Source organism: Cervus canadensis, chromosome 15 (genome assembly GCF_019320065.1).
Source record: "Cervus canadensis isolate Bull #8, Minnesota chromosome 15, ASM1932006v1, whole genome shotgun sequence".
NCBI classification, from domain to species: Eukaryota; Metazoa; Chordata; class Mammalia; order Artiodactyla; family Cervidae; genus Cervus; species Cervus canadensis.
Genome location: NC_057400.1, coordinates 59,703,569 through 59,726,665, shown reverse-complemented (window position 1 = coordinate 59,726,665; position 23,097 = coordinate 59,703,569). Strand labels below are relative to the sequence as shown.

Below are 23,097 nucleotides of genomic sequence, written 5' to 3'. Positions count from 1 at the left end.
TGTATATTCCTGCCTCCTTTGTCAAGCATTAACTGTCTGTAGGTGTGTGGGCTTATTTCTGGGTGCTCTATTCTTTTCCATTGATCTATTTGTCTCTTTTGGTGCCAATACCACCAGACAGTTTCATTCTTGTAGCTTTGTAGTATTGTCTGAAGTCTGGAGGGTTAGGCCTCCTGCTTTGTTCCTTTTCCTCAAGATTGCTTTGGCAAACCTGAGTCTTCGATGGTTCCATATAAATTTTAGGGTCATTTGTTCTAGTTCTGTGAAAAATGCCATGTGTAATTTGATAGGGATTACGTTAAGTTTATAGATTGCTTTCGGTAGTATGGCTAAGAAAGAATGAAATATGAAGCTGACTTCTCATCATTCAAGCGTGGTCAGAAAGCAACCCTAATTATCTTGCAACTTGTGTCTATCTTTAAAGTGAGGGTGAGGCAGGCAAACACTGGCAAAAATAACACTGGATAGACTTACTTTCTCTTTTCACCTTCTTAAGTTAAACTTCTCGTAATGAAATCCCAAATGTGAAACTTATTCTAGAGTTTGTTTACATCAGCTAAACTAGCTGACAATAATTTAGTGGATTATATAAATCCTCTATAAAAATAGACTAGTATTAAATATTTACTCTTTAATTAGAAATTATTGTATACAGTTTCATAGACATGTACTATTTGTCAGAAAATAAGTTTGCCAGCTGCTACATCTAAATGAACTTGCAAAACTTCAGAAAAGGCTTCATCCAAAGAAATTGGAACTGATAAGTTTCAAAGCTATAAAAACATCAGCATGAACACTGATATTTACTTGCAAGTGACAGCACAGTGAACTTTACTAATTTGCATTACAGTTAGGTATAAAGCAAGTACCAAGGTTATTTGCATTAATTTTTTTTAGTTCAATTTTCCATTTGTTGATACTTACACTGTTGAAGAAGTAAAAGTTCGCCCAAGGAGTAACAGCAGTGGACCCCCTCCAGAGGAAGATCATGGACCATGTGAAACTGCTTCAGGAAATTGTTTCCCTTGGAATGTAGATGGTGATTTAATGGAAGTTGCATCAGAGGTCCATGTTAGGTAAGTAACTATTCACCACCTTATATGTCTGTCAGACACGGAACTAATAGTTACAAGAAGGAAGTTTCCATTTATACCATCGAAGCAGGCAGCTGTCTAGATAGTAAATCAGGAACGCATAAAAAGACACATGTACAATTTTAATAAAAAGTATAACCTTGTATTTATTCACCAACTGTTATGTACAACCATTTTCTTTGGTTATGAGTCTCTGTGTTGGCATTCCAAATTACCATTCTTCATAAACTATACAGATAATGTATGTCTGAAAATTGTATGTCTGAAAATTCCACTTTGAATTTTTAAAAATAGATTAAGATCTTATACCTCATGAAGTCATTTGAATGGCAGATGGTTACAATTTAAAATTGTAACCACTTTTAAAATTTCCTTTTATCCACAACAAATACTTGTGTTCAGCAGTTTGCTTTTATCATCTTTCCAAAGCATACTTTACATAAGAACAATTTTACATATTATTTATTAGCAAGAGCAAATGGTTATAAACAGGTAAACTCATAAGTATTATGACTCTGTGAGTGGACGTGTGCAGGGCTCTCTGAGTAGCCTGCTAGATGTGAGCTTTCTACAGGCACAATTTACTGGGCTTTTCAGGAATTAGTGCTACTGATTTATCAGGCCCTGCATTTTTTCTAGATGGCAGCTCTGCCATGAATATATGTTTGTTGGTTATCATTAGATTTGAATTTGGTAGTATGCACTGCATTCAATAGGTGTTATGTATGAAAAATAACAGAATGATAGGTTAATCAAATAATCAGTCGTGTATATTATATTCCTTACAGAGTACACCCAAGACTTATCAATCTTTATGGAAGAAGCATGGAAGAAATGAATGATTCCAAAGTAACATGTAGTTGTTTATAAGAGGAATGTGGAAACTAGAATTTTAATATGAAAGGATATGTTTTAATTAATCAGATATTTTGATAAGGAAAAAAATCTCTATTTTGAAAAGAAATTAAAATTGCTATTTTTGATGTTACTAAAATTAGCTTCTAGATTTAAAAAAAATAAGACATGAAATATATTCAAAACAACTGAAATTTTGGTTTTGCGAGAGTATTTATTGAAATGGAAAATAAACATCTCCGGTATTTGAAATTTAAACAAGATATATCAATATTTAACTTTGATTAATTCCAAAGTGAAATAATTTGGATTCTTTCTTCCTGGATTTGAGCCCATCAGTTCTGATGTTAAATTTCAATAGCCTGGTGCCAACAGATCAGAGTTCATGTAAGAATGTTCTGATATCCTGATGAGGTAAGTATTCCAGCAAGATTATATTTCAAAATTACACATTTAGGAAATCATATAACCAGAAATAATACTATTTTTTTCCTTAAAATCTCTAACATTTAGACTACTTGTCAAAAACAAAAAAAGATGGATTAAAGTTATAGCACCAATTTTGTGACGGTCTCTGAAAGCTGAAAACTCAAGGTGATAGGAGTTTGAAGTCCATTGTACACCAACTATGCACAGTATATAAGGAGTCATAATCAGGCCCAGTAGGGAGCTGTGTTCCTTCTTGCTCCTGAAAATCCTGCTATCTGACAATTCTAGCGTGTTGTTTGCATTAAACTCAATGCTACCTGAAATGCTGTTATTTCTAGTAGGAACGAACCAAATTTAAATTTCCTCAGGGTTCATCCTTGAGAAAGCAGTTCTAAATTTGGATTTGATTTTCTACCAATGAGCCTAGACATTTTCTTGAAAGAACTACTTTAAAAATTTTAATTTCTTTTGGTTACACACCAAGATAGGAGGTTTCATGCTCACTGGGTCTCACTGCTCAAATGGCCTTCACCGATCGCTGTGCATTTCTCATTTTCCAGCCACCAATATGTGAGCAGATAATAGAAATGAAGCAGTCTGGGGAAGACAGCTGTTGGCAGGGACCTCATATGAAGAAATCCTTTTCCATAACAGTAAAGACTGGCCCCTAACTTATCACATCCCATAACAGATTTTGAAAATTTGGCCACAACTTTCATATCAAGTTAGATGTAGGAACAAATCAGATGAAGTTATGTTCTGCAGTTATCAGCATTTAGTTCATATGCAAGAATAAATATTACAAAAAATGACTCTATTTGCAAATGAAGAGGCATATAAATTATTTTAGACCCAGAAAGAAACTATTTCATTATAAAAGTATGTAAGATAATATCAACAAAAAACTTAAAATATTTCACTTATCACTAAAACATGGAAATTTTCTTGTCATATTTTTATCCAAGCCAAATCTACATTTTTCAATTTACAGTTAAATTTGTGAATTTTGTTTTCTAGTTCCATGCAGAAGAGAATGCCCTTATAGTACTGGTTTCATACTTACACTTGAGAAAAGAATAACGTCCAAACAAGAATTTATTTATTTGCTGAATTTTGACAGTCCACATTTTAAATAGTATCTAATTTGTATGAAATATTTATCCCCAATATCATCTTTGGAAGGCTCTGATTTTTAAATTAGTGAGGTACAGTTTTCATGTTTTACATATATCTGTGTATTTACATTTCAAATATCAGCTAAAGTGCAACATTCAATCTATTTTAGAATATAAATTAGAATTCTAAGTAAGTATTGTTTTTATAAACAAAAAATTTGACTAAAGATGGATTTTTAAAATTTACTCTTCAGTACCTTTACCTTGATAAAATTGTGTTACAAAATGACTTAATTGGATTTATACCTATATCAACATATATTCTTTTAGAAAATTATGTATATATATATGTACAGAAAGAAAAAAATACATGGCTGTATAGACAATAATTATCCAGAAATCACCCCTTTAAGCTCAAACCAGTGTATAAGTTCAGTCTGAAGTTTGCTCATCAGACCATAATATTCATAGACTGGTTGCTGATCAAAGCTCACAGGAAACAGATTACAAATCAGTGTCTTTAAAGATATCTGCTTTAAAATGATAGTGGTTCTTTTCTATTCATTAGAAAATTTGGTGACAGCTTGTTGAAAAATTCTGCTAAATATTTCTAGAGAACATATTCCAAACAATTCTCAAAGAGCTATTAGAAATGAGTCATTGCCTATTGGGTGGAATTAATTTTACCAAAGCACACACATATGGTGAATAGTATTTCTTTTAAAGGAATGAAACGAAAAGTCCAAGTCTTCTCCAGATGAGTTGTTTGCTTCCCCCACATAGTTTTAATTCAGATGCACTTTCAAGATATCTTCCAGAGATTTTTCTCTTGAATAAGTTGATGCTTTAGTGTTTTTATATCCATTTAAGAGCTGCAATATTATCCTCTGAGAGAAAATAACTCTAAAGGTAATGCTGTAATATACCCAAAGACAATGAAGATGAAAAGTCCAAGCAATGATGAAGACATGATATGTCACATGGTCATTATTAGAAGAAGTACATAAAAGAAGTCTGAGCAGAATTCATGGTTTCTTGTAAACAATGTCTAAAATGCTTTTTAAATATATTGTAACCTGAGTTGTTCTGTTAACTTGAAAGAAGTCTTCAGTCATCTTTATCACTTTTACTGTTAATGTAACTCCAACTGTCTCTTCTGTTTTCTTCTTGTAGGATAGATTTGTACTGTCTTTTGAAGAAGCCAGCCTGAAAATAACATTGTATAATCACTGCTGTATAGTTATGAACATATTAAATGTCTAAACAGTCAATGACAATTGTAGTCAGTAAAATTTAGTGTGGGAGATACTGGGTTAAAGAGCCTTGTTTTCTTGTTACTATAGGGTTTCTCAGTGCTGCATGCACATGCTCCAAAACTGAAATTCAGCATACTTTCTAAATGCTTTTTTAGAAAGTCTTTCAAAACTTCTGAATATTGAATATTCATTGAAAAATCAGTTATCTTTAAGAAAGCATATTTTCTAGAAAGACTTTGGTACTGAAGTTAAGAGAAACATGATCAGTACTATTAAATATCAGTCCACGTAGGAATTTAAAGTTAACATTAAAAATACTGAAATACTTAAATCTAGTAATGTGGGAGTCACAAGTTGGCTTGGAGAAAACTCAAGAATGGAATTTTGAGTGGTTCAACATTGGTAATTATTAAAGGCTTACCTTCCACATAACATAAGAAATGAAGAAAAGTAAAATAAGTCCAAGTAGCAAGCTACTTGAAATAATCATTATAGTGAAATGGCGTCTGGGTCTTTGATGATGTAGTCCTTCGAGGAGAACCTACATAAATTAACCAAAAGAAAGAACCACCATTTAAAAAACTTGCCTCTATTTCCTTTGAAGCCCCTCTACTTTCCCCAGCAGTATTTAGAATATTCCTTCCCATTCTCTTGCTGTTCTAACACAACCATAGGAAACACTGGTAAATGTTTACCAAAACAGGGAGTGTCGTGTGCCCTGTCTGGTTCTTCCTCCAGTTCATTCTGCCAAAATCACCTTCTGAAAGAGCTGTCATTCCTTCCTGCCAATTGTACAAAATGCCACTCCCCAGTAAAGTATTTTAGGCTCTCTGTGGTTGGCTCTCTGACCAAACACCCTGGCAATATTTTTTTCCCATAATCTTTATGTTTCAGTTAAAAGGGTAATCTTACATGTGCAACATTCTCATCCTTCATTAGTTCAATAACTTTGGGATTTGGCTCTGGAAAAGCTGTTGCTCTTATTTCAAACTTCAGTGCTCTAGTCTCATCCTGTTTAAAAAAAAGAGAGACATAGTTTTATTTCATGAAAACATATAGCAGGTAAGGATCATGAAAAACTAAAAGTTTTCACAGTTTATCTTCTCCAACTTATTTCACCATTCGTACTTAATTGCAATGCAGTGCTTCCTTTAGTTCCAAAGGCATGTCCTTTGTATTAATTAATATTTAATTTTATTTGATAGTTATTAGTATATTTTTTCCTTAGGGAAGACTTTGATAAGCATTTCCTCAAATTAATTTTATTTGGGCTTTTCTTTTAGTATTTGGTATACTATTTGTTTTGTTGAATGCCTTCTTACTTACCATCCTACCTGTGATCAAATACAGACAGTATACCAAATGCTATAATGAAAAAATATGGTACAAATATTTATAGCATTCAAAAATAAAATCACTGGATGAATTCAGTTTTACTATCTAATAGAGAGAGGGACTTCATAACCCAGAATTCAGGGCTTAGACATCTGTGGATGGGCTTCACAAACTCTAAGGCCCATTCAAATTTTATTCAAAATTGAGATTTTTTTTTTTATATGTGCATTCATTAGGGTAGATGAGAATATATTCTTTGATCAAATTCTTACAGAAGTCTATGACCTGCAAAAGTTAAAACTACTGTGTAAAGATTATTTAACATTTTGGAGAGAACATGTCGAATTTTAGAACTAAAAATAAATTATGTACTTTATCTGGAGCAGTGCTTTTCAACAGGGATGATTCTGTACCCTGGAGGATGGTCATTTATGTCTGCAGACATTTCTGGCTGGCAGGAATGGGGAGGGGGTGCTAGTGTAGTAGGTAGGGGGTAGAGGCCAGCTGTTCTGAGAAGTATCCTACAAGCACAGGACAGCCCCTGACCACAAAGACGTATCTGGTCCAAAACGCCACTGGTGCCCACTGGTGAGAACAATGAACCTTGAGAGTATGAAGGCAGACCGCAAAAGTTTAAATAACTTCCAACTAAAATGGATAGCTCCTATTTCCCTGTCTGATGCGTCTTCCTCTTAACCACCTTGTGGTCATTTCAACTTCTCCTCTAAACAGAATATGATAGCTGTCATTTCCTTTGGCTTATTATGTGCTATGTACTAAGTGCTTTATAAAGATCATCTAATCTGAACAACTCTGAAAAAGATCTATTACCCATATTGATCAGATAAGAAAATTTTATCTCAAAGTACTTCTCATAAATATACACACTCCTTTCCAGGAAGAAGTCTAACGTGTATTTAGTTAATTTTTAATTCCAGCCTTCAAAGTTCATGTCCTTAAAAGTGTGTTTGTGTTCTTGTATGTTTGTGTTTTGTTAAATTTTGATGTTTTAGATTTTATGGAAGTCTTAATTTTTAGTAAATGTATACTATATACAATAGTAGGTCTTTAAGCATAATGTGTAAATAACTTTAAGGATATATGAAATGTTAAGGCAGTTAACATTGATTTGAGTGACATTCATAAACAGTTGGACATGCTTTCTAAAATCTCAAAATTATAGTCTATTTTATAGCCTACGTTATCTGTTTAGTTACTAAAACCATGTCATTTAGACAGTGTATTTTGAAGTAATAAATGGGAACAGTTTAGAATTTCATTCCAGATTTTACAGTCATTCATGCCTTCTTAATTTGTTGAATGCCTCCTTACTTACCATCCTACCTGTATAAGATGGTTGTGTTTGTAAGGTCTGTCTGAAATCTTATCCACAAAGTTGTCACTGTATCATAGACTTACCATTTCTAAAATGGATGGCCGACCTTCCAATTGAATGTGAACACTGGCTTCTTTTCCACTGTCCATTTTCCCAAAATGGCACGAGATATCTAAGCAATATGGATCAGCTTTCATGCAGTACTTAAAAAGAATACAAACGAGCTATGTTAAAATTTCAACATTTTAAAAAAGATGGCTAAAATATTTTATGTGGAATTCAAGATCTGCTCCCATTACTGGCATGTGCAAAAATTTATCTTGCTATAAACATGGAATTAAGGATATGCTTTCATTAGTGGCACTTAAAAATTATCTTGCTTCAAAGAAAACACAAATATTTATAGTAAATTATAATAAAAACAAGTATTTGAACTGTATCATATGTTTCATTATTTTTATGAAAATATTCTGGGATAGAAAAAGACACATAATGAGGGTATTTGCTTAGTTACATGTTTTGTGATCAAACTTGGATCAGTTGGAGGGTTTCCCTGTCCCCCCACTCATATATTCACTAAAATGAAAAACAGTGGAAATTTCATGCAACCAGAGGTGGTTCAGCTGAGGACAACATCTCGACCAACCCCCTAAAGGGTCGGGTACAATGTCTGGTTGGCATGAATTGGGCACTTAATGACTAGTATATAGTATATATTTAACCCTGGGTGTATCTCAACTCTCCAGTCATGCCTGTTCCTCACACACAAGGACATTACCTGACTTGGCTTCTCTCCTAAACTCAACTGACAGTTCAAACCTCTTGGTCCTTGGTTTTAAGTGTTTCAGTCCCGTATGTTGGAAAGCAAAAACTACATCTGAAATACTAAAACTTACCAGGAGCCTCTTATCAGTCTTTGACAGAAATCGGAATATATCTCTAAGGGTCTCCATTGTGCCTTTTTGCTGGTCTGATGCACACTTTCTTTGATAATTCTCAAAATGGCATTCTCCAGCAGTAGTCTATAAAGACAGAGAGCAAGAGAACTCTTACCCATTATTGGAAACAGCTACATGGCTTTAAAACTTACCTTTCAAAGCTTACCTTTTCAGAAATGTATCAAATACTTCTAAAATTAGGTGAAAATATTTTTTGACAGATTTGGGAGAGATTAAATCTTTGTGGTTAAAAAAATGCAACAAAACTCAGAAAAATTTTAGAGGCTTGATATAGTACTAAATTGATCAAAGGGCCTTAACCTTAAAAACATTAGGGCAGTATGAAAACTGAACATTAACATGAAACTGCACGTTTCCTTAGCTTTTAGACATACAGTAAAGTGTTACAGCAGCCTGCCCTACCATCTCAATCTGGAATTCAAGTAGGATTTTTAAGGATTACCTCTGAAATCTACTGAGTGGATTTATTTGCTGATTGCTTGTCTTAAAACTGGGAAAGTAAAAATAATTCAGATAGAATCAACATAAGAATATTGATTCTTAGTAGTTATTTGATAATAAAAGGCTGAAGTACTGATTTTTCAACATTGGTCTCAAGCTTTATGGAGAATCCAATCAAAGAAAATCTACCAAAAGATAGAGCATAATTTTGTTATTGTCACATGTAGAGATTCCAGTGTAATCACACAGTTCTAATGCAATAGTCAAAGTGTACACAATAAATGCATGGCGAATTCATAGCTGAGACTAAGTGTGATTGAAGTAAGGTAACAAATCTCCATTTTAGCAATATGTCTTAGAACAAAGGAAGGAACACCATTTTTACCTGGACATCCAAAACGTTGAACAGCTTATCGGTTCGGGGACTAAAAGAATTTGGTATCATTATTTCCACACTAATATTTGGAGCCATGCTTTGGCCGGTGTTGATGACCTGATAAGCAAAAAGTTTTAAACACTCAAAAAACACGTTTTATAAAAGTACAGATACCAATGAGCTTCTCAGGTGAACCCGTGTATTTCATGCAACATTTATAAGGGTGGAGGTTTGTAGTTGGCACCTGCACAGCAAAGGGAGATAGAATATCCACTACCAGAACTTTAAAATGTTTGCTAATAATATAACTAGTCATTATTCCTAGCCCTTTCCTTTTGGTGATTAGAACAAAATGTCTGCACTGATGGTTTATTGCAGAAATAGTCTGAAGAAAAAGACATCGATAATATACAGTTCAGGGGGTTAGGGTCACTGACTCTCAGTGCAGTTGAAACTCCAAGTATAACTTATAGTCAGCCCTCTGTATACATGATTTCTCTGTAGTCACAGATTCAACCAACCAATGGTTGGTTCTAAACTATAGAATTTACTATTGAAAAAAATCCACATCTAAGTGGACCAGTGCAGTTCAATCACTGTTGTTCAAGACTGTACCTTGGTATGGCACATTACTCATCTAAAAAACCGAGACCAGTTGTCCTTATAACTACTCCATGAGGCAGGCTAACATTTTATTATTCACGGACGCAGGAAGATGCTAAGAGGTATTAATGTTGTATCCAAGATGACAGTTAAAAAATGGCAAGAAGTGGGACCGAAACCTAGGTATTCTAATTCTAAATTCTATGTTGTTTTCATAAAGTCACTCTGTGCTAACAGAATAATAATCAGTAATGAGTAAAAATATATTTAAGTTCAGGGTAATTATAATGCAGAAGAACTCAGAAAATTAGAAAAGGGTAGGTTATTAGGGTTTAGAAAAAAAACAGGTTTTTAATAATATGCATAAAGGGAAGATATTTCTTGATAAATGATAAATATGATTCTTGATCATGATAAATATAAATAGCAAATAGCATATATAATATATTTTTGTAGTTATTTGATAATATATATGAATATATAAATATCAAATTCTTGATAAATGATAAAACAGTTTATCATTATCGTTGATAAATCTGGGGATTGCAAAACCCTGAAGAAGAAAATTGAGCCAAAATACTTAGTGATCAATGCAAGGTAATAGAGGAAAACAATAGAATGGGAAGACTAGAGATCTCCTCAACAAAATTCAAGATACCAAGGGAACGTTTCAAGCAAAGATGGGCACAATAAAGGACAGAAACGGTTTGGACCTAACAGAAGCAGAAGATATTAAGAAGAGATGGCAAGAACACACAGAAGAACTGTACGAAAAAGATCTTCAACACCCAGGTAACCACGATGGTGTGATCACTTGCCCAGAGCCAGACATCCTGGCAAAGACAAGTGGGCTTTAGGAAGCATCACTATGAACAAAGCTAGTGGAGGTGATGGAATTCCAATGGAGCTATATCAAAACCTAAAAGATGATGCTGTGAAAGTGCTGCACTCAATATGGCAGCAAATTTGGAAAACTCAGCAGTGGCCACAGGACTCCAAAAGGTCAGTTTTCATTCCAATCCCAAAGAATGTTCAAACTACCACACAATTGCACTCATCTCACATGCTAGCAAAGTAATTCTCAAAATTCTCCAAGCAAGGCTTCAACAGTATGTGAACTGTGAACTTCCAGATATTTAAGTTAGGTTTAGAAAAGGCAGAGGAACCAGAGATCAAATTTCCAACATCCATTGGATCATTGAAAAGCAAGAGAGTTCCAGAAAAAACATCTGCTTTATTGACTATGACATGGAACAACAGACTGGTTCCAAATAGGAAAAGGAGTATGTCAAGGCTGTATATTGTCACCCTGCTTATTTAACTTATATGCAGAGTACATCATGGGAAACTCTGGGCTCGAGGAAGCACAAGCTGGAATCAAGATTGCCAAGAGAAATATAAATAACCTCAGATATGCAGATGACACCACCCTTATGGCAGAAAGTGAAGAACTAAAGAGCCTCTTGATGAAAGTGAAAGAGGACAGTGAAAAAGTTGGCTTAAAGCTCAACATTCAAAAAACTAAGATCATGGCATCTGGTCCCATCACTTCATGGCAAATAGATGGGGAAACAGTGGCTGACTTTATTTTTGGGGGGCTCCAAAATCACTGCAGATGGTGATTGCAGCCATGATATTAAAAGATGCTTACTCCTTGGAAGGAAAGTTGTGACCAACCTAGACAGCATATTAAAAAGCAGAGACATTACTTTATCAACAAAGATTCATCTAGTCAAGGCTATGGTTTTTCCAGTAGTCATGTATGGATGTGAGAGTTGGACTACAAAGAAAGCTTAGCGCCAAAGAATTGATGCTTTTGAACAGTGGTGTTGGAGAAGACTCTTGAGAGTCCTTTGGACTGCAAGGAGATCCAACCAGTCCATCCCAAAGGAAATCAGTCATGGGTGTTCATTGGAAGGACTGATGTTGAAACTGAAACTCCCAATATTTCGGCCACCTGATGTGAAGAGCTGACTGTTTTGAAATGACACTGATGTTGGGAAATATTGAAGGCAGGAGGCGAAGGGGACGACAGAGGATGAGATGGTTAAATGGCATCACTACTCAATGGACATGAGTTTGTATAAACTCCAGGAGTTGGTGATGGACAGGGAGGCCTGGCATGCTGCAGTTCATGGGGTCATAAAGAGTCGGACATGACTCAATGACTGAACTGAACTGAAAGCCTTTGACTGTGTGGCTCACAACAAACCCTGGAAAATTCTTCAAGAGATGGGAATACCAGACCACCTGACCTACCTCCTGAGAAATCTGTATGCAGGTCAAGAAGCAACAGTTAGAACTGCACATGGAACAATAATCTGGTTCCAAATCGGGAAAGGAGTACGTCAAGGCTGTATATTGTCACCCTGCTTATTTAACTTCTATGCAGAGTACATCATGTGAAATGCTGGGCTGGATGAAGCACAAACTGGAATCAAGATTGCTGGGAGAAATATCAATAACCTCATATATGCAGATGACACCACCCTTATGGCAAAAAGCAAAAAACCAAAGAGCCTCTTGATAAAAGTGAGAGAGGAGAGTGAAAAAGTTGGCTTAAACTCAACATTCAGAAAACTAAGATCATGGCATGTGGTCCCATCACTTCATGGCAAATAGATGGGGAAACAATGGAAACATTGACAGACTATTTTCTTGGGCTCCAAAATCACTGTAGATGGTGACTGTAGCCCTGAAATTAACAGATGCTTGCTCCTTGGAAGAAAAGCTATGACCAACCTAGATAGCATATTAAAAAGCAGAGACATTACTTTGCCAACAAAGGTCCATCTAGTCAAGGCTATGTTTTTTCCAATAGTCATGTATGGATGTGAGAGTTGGACTATAAAGAAAGCTGAGTGCCAAAGAATTGATGCTTTTGAATGTGGTGTTGGAGAAGACTCTTGAGAATCCCTTGGACTGCAAGGAGATCAAACCAGTCCATCCTAAAGGAGATCAGTCCTGAATATTTATTGGAAGAACTGATGTCACTGAAGCTAAAAGTCTAATACGCTAACCACCTGATGCAAAGAGCTGACTTATTGGAAATGACCCTGATGCTGGGAAAGATTGAAGGCAGGAGGAGACAGGGATAACAGAGGATGAGATGGTTGGATGGCATCACTGACTCAGTGATGAATTTGAGTAAGCTCCAGGAGTTGGTGATGGACAGGGAAGCCTGATGTGCTACAGTCCATGCGGTCGCAAAGAGTCTGACACGACTGAGCAACTGAACTGAACTGAACTGCCTCCTGAAAACTATAAAACCAACACAGTAAGTTAGGAAAGAGATGTGCTATAATATCTAAATGAAACACCATGGCTCAAAGTCTTGCAATAATATTCTGAACGCAGACACATAGATTAAGAGAGAGTATGCCTGGCTTTGGGACAGGTGGTAACTGCCGTTCTTGGAAGCACAGAGCAGCTGTAAAAGGTGTCAGCCATGGGCCCAGCACTACACAGACCTTTCGACAAGGTCTTCCTGATGCCAGCAAATCACCAAGCTCTCCTGAAATATACTTTATTCGTGTTCATCTAATAACATTTAGACTTCCGAGAACATCTTCATGCTTGAACAACTCATCAAGTCTACAGACTAAAAGCATCTCTAGGCCCAGTCACTCCATTGTAATTTAACTAGAAAATACTTTTTAACAATTATTTGTAAATAAATAGGCCTTCTAGAGTCCAACTCAATTTATCAGGACACAGACCCCCATTGGACTGTGACAGGAGTATTCTTGGGGACTTAAAAGTAGAAGACTACATTTTCCCAATACTAGTGTATTCTAGTATAACAATACAATAACTTGAGTATAGACTCAGGGGCATTTTGAGGTCATCCTTCTTCCACAGATTTGGGGCAGAGGCCCAGGAGTTTGCATTTTGGATAAACATCTCAAGTGATTCTGATACACATTTTAAAAAGCATTGCCTTACAATTATCATGATGTACCTAATCCAGACTCACTCACATTCTATAGATTGTTATATAGCTCTGAGAATGTCTGAGTAGTGCTTTTGATTGAAAAGATATTTTTTGGACACTGTCTCCAATTATTTGCTCATTATCAACATCCATGCTGTAACAAAAATTTCAGTTTGACAATAAATTGTTAATGAATTTATAGCTTACATATTAGTATGTTAATACTTTTGGATGATGATAATATTCTCTACTTTTAAAAAGATTTACTAAATGATACATCACTTGTCACAGAGTCATATACCAATGGCCTGTAAGGCTGACCAGGTGGACATAAGTGGAGATGCAGAGGTAAAACCTTCACTTGGTAATGTTAGGGTTTGTATAAAGCTTGGACCAGGTTTCACCGATTGGCACCAAAAGATGCCTTCCTCTTGACCTATTCTGATTTCTGCATGTATCGCAAGCATATTCAGTTCCTCCCATAACTTTGCCTATTTCAGACATCACCTCTGTTCCCGCTTGTACTGTAAGGAGAGTGGGCTCAGGAACAGGGACAGGACAATGGGTGAGAAGGGACCCCTGAAGCGAGGGCACGCGCCCTGAAGCAGCTCTCTCCCCGCCCTCAGCCAGCTGTGGCCTCCCGAGGCTGAGGGACATCACATGCATGGGATGTCCTCTGGAGCAGTGCCTCAGTAACAGTTCCTTCACATTATGAATACCAAATATGAACACGGTCATCTTATTGTATTCACAATATGATTACCAAATATGAACACGGTCATCTTACATGGAAAGTGAAGTTCATTTTCTCTGTCATGCACATTTCAAACTCATCTTCCTCCTTTGGTCCATACATAAATGAAGTTGGACTTACAAACCTGACAGAAAAGAATTCAGATTTAATTTAACTGTCTTATTTGATGAGGTATTTAAAAAACCTTTCTCTATCATCTGAATATAGCGTATCTCTTAAATATGACATAATTCAGAGTACAGATGCTTCTAAGTACCAAGGAATACTTTTGATATAGGTAAGAATACTTTCTTGTTAAGATAAGAATTTTTGTGAAAATGTAATGAATTTCCCAGGTGGCGCTAGTGGAAAGCTGTGGGCTCTAGTTTGGGTGACAATTTCTCTTCCCACCAATATCCTCTACTTCCTTCCCAACACTGCCAGCTCACTCTAGTGACCGTTCCTTCTCTCTCAACCCTCAAGTGATTCATGCAAACTTGAAAAATATGAGATAAGTTCTTAGCTTTGCCCTTGGGCTCCAATATCCACTTATACTTCAATGTATCTGACAGATTTTTGAATTACTTTTCACCATCCACCAATTCCTGCTGGCTATTTGTAATGAACCCCAAGTCTGGAGAACAATTCAAATACCAATAAGTAGGGCAAGTTTTTGTTAAAATACAAGGTTGTCACTCTTTTACCTGAGATGAGACATATGCATGGTTGGTAATGAAGTTCAAGGAATTTTTCTAGGGAAATCCCAATTCCCCAAGTTGTGCATATTTGGCAGCTAATGAGGTAATATGGGCTTTTTGGTGGCTCAGCGGTAAGGAATCTGCCTACAGCACAGGAGCTGTAGGAGACATGGGTTCGAACCCTGGGTTGGGAAGATCCCCTGGAGGAGGGCATGGCAACCCACTCCAGTCTTCTTGCCTGGAGAATCCCTATGGACAGAGGAGCCTGGCGGGTTACAGTCCATGGGGTCGCAAAGAGTTGGACATGATAGAAGCGACTTAGCACACACGCATGAGGTAGTATGTTAGAGGCTCTTTTACACAGCAGAGAGATAGGTTCAAATGTTGTAGATTTAGGCAGCTTCACAGCTGCAGAGCATTGGTTGCTCAAAATAACAAGATGTGTTTAATCGAAAACCGGGACGACACATTCATCGTAACAAAATCAAGGAGGCGAGATACGCATTCAAATCCAAGAAAGATGGAATCGGCTGCTCTCTCCTCCTCAGTCCTGCCTTCGAAGGGCTTCCCTTTCCCCCTGCTTGTTTTATCTAACTGGAGACTGGGTTCCATGGTTTTATGTTTATATGCCTGTGTGCCATCATTATGGGTGGTTAAAAATGACTGGAGGTGATTTACATTTAGAGGAACTAGAAAAGCCCATCTATTCATTCTATATCTCATATCATCTATTGCTTTAAGAATGCTGTTTTAAACTAAGATTAACAGGCTTAATAATTGCCAGTAAAATCATGAAAGATTTTCTCAATACTATTTTAAAAATTCCTTCTCCTCACATCTGCTTCCTGAATCAGAGAAGGGCCCACTCCAAGAATTACTAAAGTTGTGAGGAGGCGGTGAGTGCTGGCCCGGGTCTGTAGGGGAGGAACTCCGTAACTGCCAGCTGTAGAGAGTGGGCAGGGGGGCCAGCGCTCCCGTATCTGCTCACCCGCCACACACGTAGGTGCAGGGCTGGGACGAGAGTGACGCGGCCAAGCTTCCACTTCTGTAAAGCTCACACGTGCCGTGGCCCCTGGGCACAGCCAAACAGAGTGCACGCCAGCACTCCGGGGCCCTGGCCTCGGCAGTGTATAGCTAAAAAGGCTGCATGTGGCCTGCCAGAGGTTTGGGGGACTCTTCCAGTGAGAAATCTCCTCCATGAGGACATTAATATAAGGTGGTCTCAGTGATGACTACCGAGTAAGTAAAATCACAAACAGCTAAGCAATGGGCTGCAACACCGAGGGTAATTGTTAAGAGAAAACAGCACATGCTCTTTTCATAAGAAACTTTAAACCTGTTTTTGACCAATAATTTAAGAAGCAACAGAACTCAAATCAGGTCAGAATTTTACAGGAGACTTTCATGTCTACTCACCCATGAACTGTTAGCATGACTTCATACTTAAGAGGTATTGTTACAGTCACCTTATTATGCTTCACATCGCCTGTTTCCCCTTCATTTTCACTACAGAAGCAAACAGAAGAGACTCTTAGAATCCAGTCAGCACGAAAATTCTCATCAGAGAGAACTAAAAGGCACCCCACTCCAGTACTCTTCCCATGGACGGAGGAGCCTGGTGGGCTGCAGTCCATGGGGTCGCTAAGAGTTGGACACGACTGAGCGACTTCACTTTCCCTTTTCACTTTCCTGCATTGGAGAAGGAAATGGCAACCCACTCCAGTGTTCTTGCCTGGAGAACCCCAGGGACGGGGGAGCCTGGTGGGCTGCCGTCTATGGGGTCGCACAGAGTCGGCCATGACTGAAGCGACTTAGCAGCAGCATACCTAATATACTTGGAGGTTGGTTTAAAATATGCTTTTTGAAGAGTCAGAATAAAAGTAGATGTAACAGTAAAAAAAGTTTACGTCAGAGCTGGCAGAAACTTGCTGTCATTATCTACACTGCTACTTTGCTATTTATTTCTATGCTATAAAGCTTTAGGTTAGAAGGTCTTTTGTTTTAACAGATCACATAAGAGAAGTTTTCTCCTGCAGATAATGGAACACAGTCCATGGTTCCCCTAAAGTGACCCTCGTTTCTCTCCCCCAAAAGTCAGGGGTTCATCTAACACAGTTGTTTTTTCATAATGAAAAGTACCAGGCGGCGTGTACTGTGATGTTGAGATCCTCTTCTGCTCTGCCGAGTGAGCTGGCATCCAGAAGAAAGCTAACATCTGTCTGAAAAACACAGACAGGGAACGCCCATTTTAAAAATAATCAAAAACATTCTTTTTTGTTTTTACAATCTGAATTTTAGTTTTTCTTATTGTTTACACTCTGTGAAGTGCAGATTTGAGATGATGTTCTAGAAGCACAGGCTACCCCTCAGACAGAGCTGCGGGGAAGCTGGGGGTTTGTGGCAACGTTAAAGCAGCAGCATTCCCATGGTGACGTGCGGAGAAAAAGCCTCCTCTGAGTGCAGAGAGGCAGGTCCAGAACGACAAAATTCGAGATGCTTTAACAACTTGAGTGTGGACTCTTGCCAGAAACGCCTTTTTGTGTAGCAGAGGTAACATGCCTGGCAGATAGAATCACCTGGGGTGGGCTGGGGGGAGTGTTGGAAGTGTGAGATTGGGGAGCAGAATCCTGATGGGACATTCACCTGCCCATCCTGACATAAACAGGTGCCCCCCCCTTTTTTTCTTATTTTTTTAAACAGTGAACATTGCCAAAGATATAAAAATCTCAAAGATCTCAAACCCAGTTAGTTTTGGTTTAACTTCACTTAGCTACTCACTTAGTAAATAATAATAGTAATAATAACAAATTATTTGTATGCAGCACAGATACAGAAAACAGAAAATACTTTATATTCATGTGAGTAACAAAAACTATAAATGCTTACCTTTGATAGATGATCTACATAGATATAACCAACCCTGCAGTCAAGCTTCACTATGCCAGAGCTGTCTGTTACTTCACAGTTTATTTGTTTCTCTTCCTAAAAGGAAAAATGAGACAACTGGTTTAGGTAGAAGGGGACAAGAAGTCTGTCACAAATGTTTAAGGATGGTTTCTGAAAAGAAAGTCATCCCCAGAGAATGTACTTTCTTGGAAGACTATTTTCTATTTAATTTTGGAATAAATCAGTAGGAATAAAAATAAATTACATAAACGTGTATATAAGTATATAGCTAGTCTAAAATTTACATAAATTCTCCACAGAATAATTCTTGGACTCACAGCTTTCAACCATGCTTCTGTGTTCACTATTTAACTCAGTGAAAAGTTATTAAGCAGGGAATTCCTAAGGTCTGCATTTCATTGGCCCTCTTCTGTCTGGGATGTGAGAATGTGATAAAGGTATTTAATTATAAAAACTGTAATCACGATGACACATATAGTCAACTGTTCGGGGAACTATACACTTAGGTACATCTCATAGATGCACGTTCCCTCAGCAGCTGAGTTTTTCCTCTCACCATTGCGGGTAGGCCCCCAAGGCTCCAGTGGAAGTGGGGAGTAGATATCTGTGAGAGGCCAGAAGACTTTCTAAAGGCCGTGAGTGTGAAGAAAGTCTCTGGATGAGAGATGGGTAAATTTTCTAAGAGGCAGAGAAATATCCAAGAAGAAAGTGATTGAGACATTGCTCTTTCAAATTCAACATTACTAATACCTCATGGATGGATTTAAGTGCTCATGACTAAGGCACAATGGTAAAAAAAAAAAAAAAAAAAAAAGCTTTCCAGATGCTCCAAACTCTTCCAGGAAAAGAGAAAGTTGTGTGCAAGCTGGATGACAGGATTTTGGAATTTAACACTGGTTCTAGCATGTTGGAAGTTCTGTGGGAATAAGACAGTATATGTTCACCTACAATGCAGAGCAGTATCTCTAGGAGCCCAGCATGGAAGACCAGTATTGCCCATGTCCAGACCCCAACCGTGAGGAGCACCATCACAGCCCCAGATGAGGATGTACCAGTGAGGAAAGCAATGGCAGCTGGCAGCTTGCTTGCGTAATGGGACAGTCACTTCTGTCCCATAGTAGCATTTGGAAGCAGGAAGTTGACTCTCCTGATCTCAGTCATGTCCCAGGAAACTTGCCATGTTGTTTAGGAGCACAGAGAAAGTAACAACACTGGAAACCTGAGTGCTAAGTGTGAATATTAAGACTCAAACCTCAAATATTTATACCTCAAACTAATAATGTCATTCATGCCATTTAAATTCTTTAAAAAATTAACTAAAATATGTAGTATCATCATGCCATTGTAGTTTTTGATACTTCTTGTTCAGTCACTCAGTCATGTCCTACTCTTTGTGACCCCATGGATTGCAGACATCAGGCCTCCCCATCCCTCACCATCTCCCGAAGTTTGCCCAAGTTCATGTCCATTGCGTTGGTGATGCCATCCAGCCATCTCAGCCTCTGACACCCTCTTCTCCTTCTGCCCTCAGTCTTTCCTAACATCAGGGACTTTTCCAATGAGTCAGCTGTTTGCATCAGATGACCAAAAATATGTTTGATATTTACCAGATCTAAAATCTTAATGAAGTAAAGACCGGTGGGGAGCTTGATATGCAGAGTTGTCTCATAAGCATCATCTCCAGCATTAAATAAAGACACGTTCAACATCAATGTCTTCATACTTCCAACAGCAAGATAAGTTTTATTTTCATGTGGTCTAAAAATGAAGTAATATTATTTAGTTTTTGTTTGAGAACTAAATATCCATCTCTTCATTTATTTATCCTGAACATAAAATATTAACTTGGAAATATAACCATAGTAGATGACCCCTTGCAAGTAGATGTAAATCTATGTTAAAAAGAACTCAATTTCCCAGGTTTCAGATAAATTTAGTTATTACACAAGAAAAGTTTTAAAATTTAGTTATAATTAAACTAGCCTGCTTTCTGTTTTTCTGTTTAACTTTCTGCTTCTATCATTTTACATATTTTTCTCATTATTTCAAAATATTTTCCTAAAAGATTTTTTTCATTTTCTTTCTTTATCCTTACAAAGACACTGCATTAGCTGTTTCCCAAGCCATAGGGGGACATGGGGAAAATTGAGGAAAAAGAACAGACTATTTCCACCAAAATAGAGGCTGTTCTGGGGGAAGTGGGCACAACCTGGGAAGGGACCGCTGTGGCCAGCAAATGGGTGCCACTAAAATCTGCTGGATTAGAATAATTTCTTAAGGCAAACTGGTCACCTCTACTGATAAATGGACCAAATTAAAAAAACTGCAAAAATGCTTCAGCATCCTGTGAATTGGAACAAGAACACTGTTGCACATCCAAATGGATAGGTGAGTGCAAGTTCTGGTGTGTCAATGTTGAGTTCTCAGAAGTTCTTCCAGTTGGTACTCACTGCTAAGCCCCTTCACCCAGCATTGCATCCTCCCTACTGAAAGTGGTTTCTCCCTCTCCAACTATCCCGCACACTGGGCAACCCTATAAACCTATATGTTCAGACTGTCTGGTTTTCCTCACCACTAGAATAAGCTCTCTTGGAGAAATGTTCTGGGTCTGTTTTCTCCAAGGCTAGCAACACAATTAGTGTTCAGAGTATATGTGTGGTACATAAGTGCAGTAACCTTAAAAACGGTTGAGTAACACTAAAGAAAGTTCTGAAAGATTGAGGAATTATTGGATAAGTGACTATTAAAATTTCATGAACTATATACATTCTATGAAATTACAGCCATGCTTATCTGCTTTGTGATGGAATGCAAACTCCAAATGTTTCATTAAGATAAAGTAAACATCTACTACTACCACATTCATATGTTCTGTACCCCACCCACACAACCTCATGTTTTAGCAACAACACAACTATTGAGCTGACCAATAAATTGATGGGAACATTGATACTGGAAAGAGTACAGTTTTTAAGAAGCAAAATATTATTAGCCTCAGCTTGTACAAACAAAATTATAATTTTTTGGACACATCTCCCTACTTTTATACCTCTAATAATATATCTTTAAGAAATCAGACATTTCACCTAATTCCTAAAAGTTCTTCCCCTCTTATCCTAATTGCTTTACCACTTTAAACTTTCTTATCAAGGCAGAACATACATAAGGAAAAATGCACACAACCTAAATGGAGCACCCAGTACATTTTTATAAACTGAATACATGTGTGAAGGCAGCACCCAGACTGAGAAAAACATTCTGCCAGCATCAAAGAAACACCTTTGTGCCCCCTTCCAATTACTGCCACCAGCCACTATCTTGCTTTTAGTAGTCTAGACTGGCTTTGCTCCGTTTTATACTTCATATAAACGGAATCACTGACTATGCAATCTTTCAGTATCTGACATTTCTGTATTCAAAATTTTGTTCTTAAGATTAATCTATATTGATGCATAGAGTTAAGTGTTTCTTCTAACTAGCGTGCATACTAATTTTTATAAATATGCTATATTTTATTTATCTTTTCAACGATCATTGGGAATTTGGCAATTCCAGTTTGGAGCTTCTACAGTTTTCCAGTAAACATATACATGGAATTATGCTGTGTCCATCAATCTATCTATGAGCAGACCCTTAACCCAGGGCTAATTCCTGAAAAAATTCTCTAAGTCAGGCTAATTCTGGCAACCAGTTTAAATTTTACTAACAAGTTACATTTAGAAAATACAGTATAAAGAACTATGTTTAAATAATAAAAAATAAAAATGTCCTACAGGATTCTTATATAAAAAGCAAACGTACCATAGAGTAGGAATTCAAAAACTGCTGCCTGAAGGCCAAATTTGGACGGCTGCCCGGTCATGCAAATAAAGGTTTATTGGAACATAGCCATGCCCATTCATCTGTAGCCACTTTTGCACTCTGACAGCAGAGTTGAGCAGTTGAGACAGATCTCTGTCCCACAAAGCCTAAAATATTTACTGTCTGTCCCTTCATGTAAAAAGTTTGCAGGTTCTGTCATTGAGCAGTCTGACTGAGGAGCATAATTATTTCACAATAAGCACCCCACATATTACTATACTTTAAATCTGTATTATTTTGACAGTAACAGAAGCTTCATTATTTCAGATGGCACCGGATGCTGTCTTAGAGGAAATGATCCCCCAGACCTTATAATTTGTCTGATAGTAAAGACGTTGAGGAGAAAGGAATTAAAATGTTCCCAGGCAGCATTTCTAGCTCTGACCCCTGGGTCTGAGAAGTTGGATATTTCTGGAAGGATGTATGGTAACTAACAAGGCAGTAACTCTTCTAAAACCTCAGGTACATTTCAGGGTAGAAGAATCTGACTCAGTGAGAGTGTGCTCTTTCTCCCAACATGTGAGGGGATGGCTGTGACTTGCTTATTTCTGTGTTACAAACCTTTGTGTTACGTTAGCACACATCTGCTCGGTGGCTCTGTGTTTAAGGGCAGAGGGGAGATGTGCATAAACACGACTGTCCCACAACCCCTCTACTTCTCCAGAACCACAGTACAACTGAGGGAACCAAAGAGGCTCCAAAAGTAAACTTCAGCTTGACATTAAAGTTTAATTAAGACTTGTAGAAGAGCTGCATAGAAATAGACATTTATAAAATATTCTGGCTTGTAACCAAAGCATTAGTCACTGAACACCTTTGGGAAAGAAGTTGGCACTTAGACAAGCAACAGAAGGTGAGAGCACTGCATAAACAGCTAGGTTCCAAGACAACAGCAAATTAAAGAGAAACACACACTGTTCACATTTCAGCAGCGAGGCTCCTGGTCTGTTTTCCATTTTTAAGCTATTCTGCTGCATTATCATGATCACAATTCTACTCTTTGTGTATATATACATGTACACACACGTATATATGTATATATCTTATTGTACCTTGAATCATTAACAAGGGGCCGGCAGAAAGAGACCCACCAGCTTTTTATGTGAGACATAATAAAGTACCAGGCGCACATCTGGAAGTGCGACAAGGCTGAACCAGAGCTGTT

At 37.3% G+C, this 23,097-nt stretch overlaps 2 protein-coding genes across 2 annotated transcripts in view; one reads left to right on the top strand and one right to left on the bottom strand.

Annotated features, from left to right (window-relative positions):
- Window positions 1-1,080, top strand: part of CERKL (ceramide kinase like) — a 126,880-nt gene extending 125,800 nt beyond the window's left edge. The window contains exon 12 of the mRNA XM_043487443.1: window positions 898-1,080. Within this exon, the coding sequence (XP_043343378.1) occupies window positions 898-1,080 (183 nt within the window). The remainder of the gene's footprint in view (window positions 1-897) is intronic.
- A 1,063-nt stretch (window positions 1,081-2,143) lies between these two features.
- Window positions 2,144-23,097, bottom strand: part of ITGA4 (integrin subunit alpha 4) — a 109,159-nt gene continuing 88,205 nt past the window's right edge. Inside the window, exons 24-28 of the mRNA XM_043487442.1 lie at window positions 8,317-8,442; window positions 7,504-7,623; window positions 5,662-5,760; window positions 5,171-5,290; window positions 2,144-4,699 (exon numbers count right to left, since the gene is read on the bottom strand). Coding sequence (XP_043343377.1) covers window positions 4,601-4,699; window positions 5,171-5,290; window positions 5,662-5,760; window positions 7,504-7,623; window positions 8,317-8,442 — 564 coding nt within the window. The 3' untranslated portion in view covers window positions 2,144-4,600. The remainder of the gene's footprint in view (window positions 4,700-5,170; window positions 5,291-5,661; window positions 5,761-7,503; window positions 7,624-8,316; window positions 8,443-23,097) is intronic.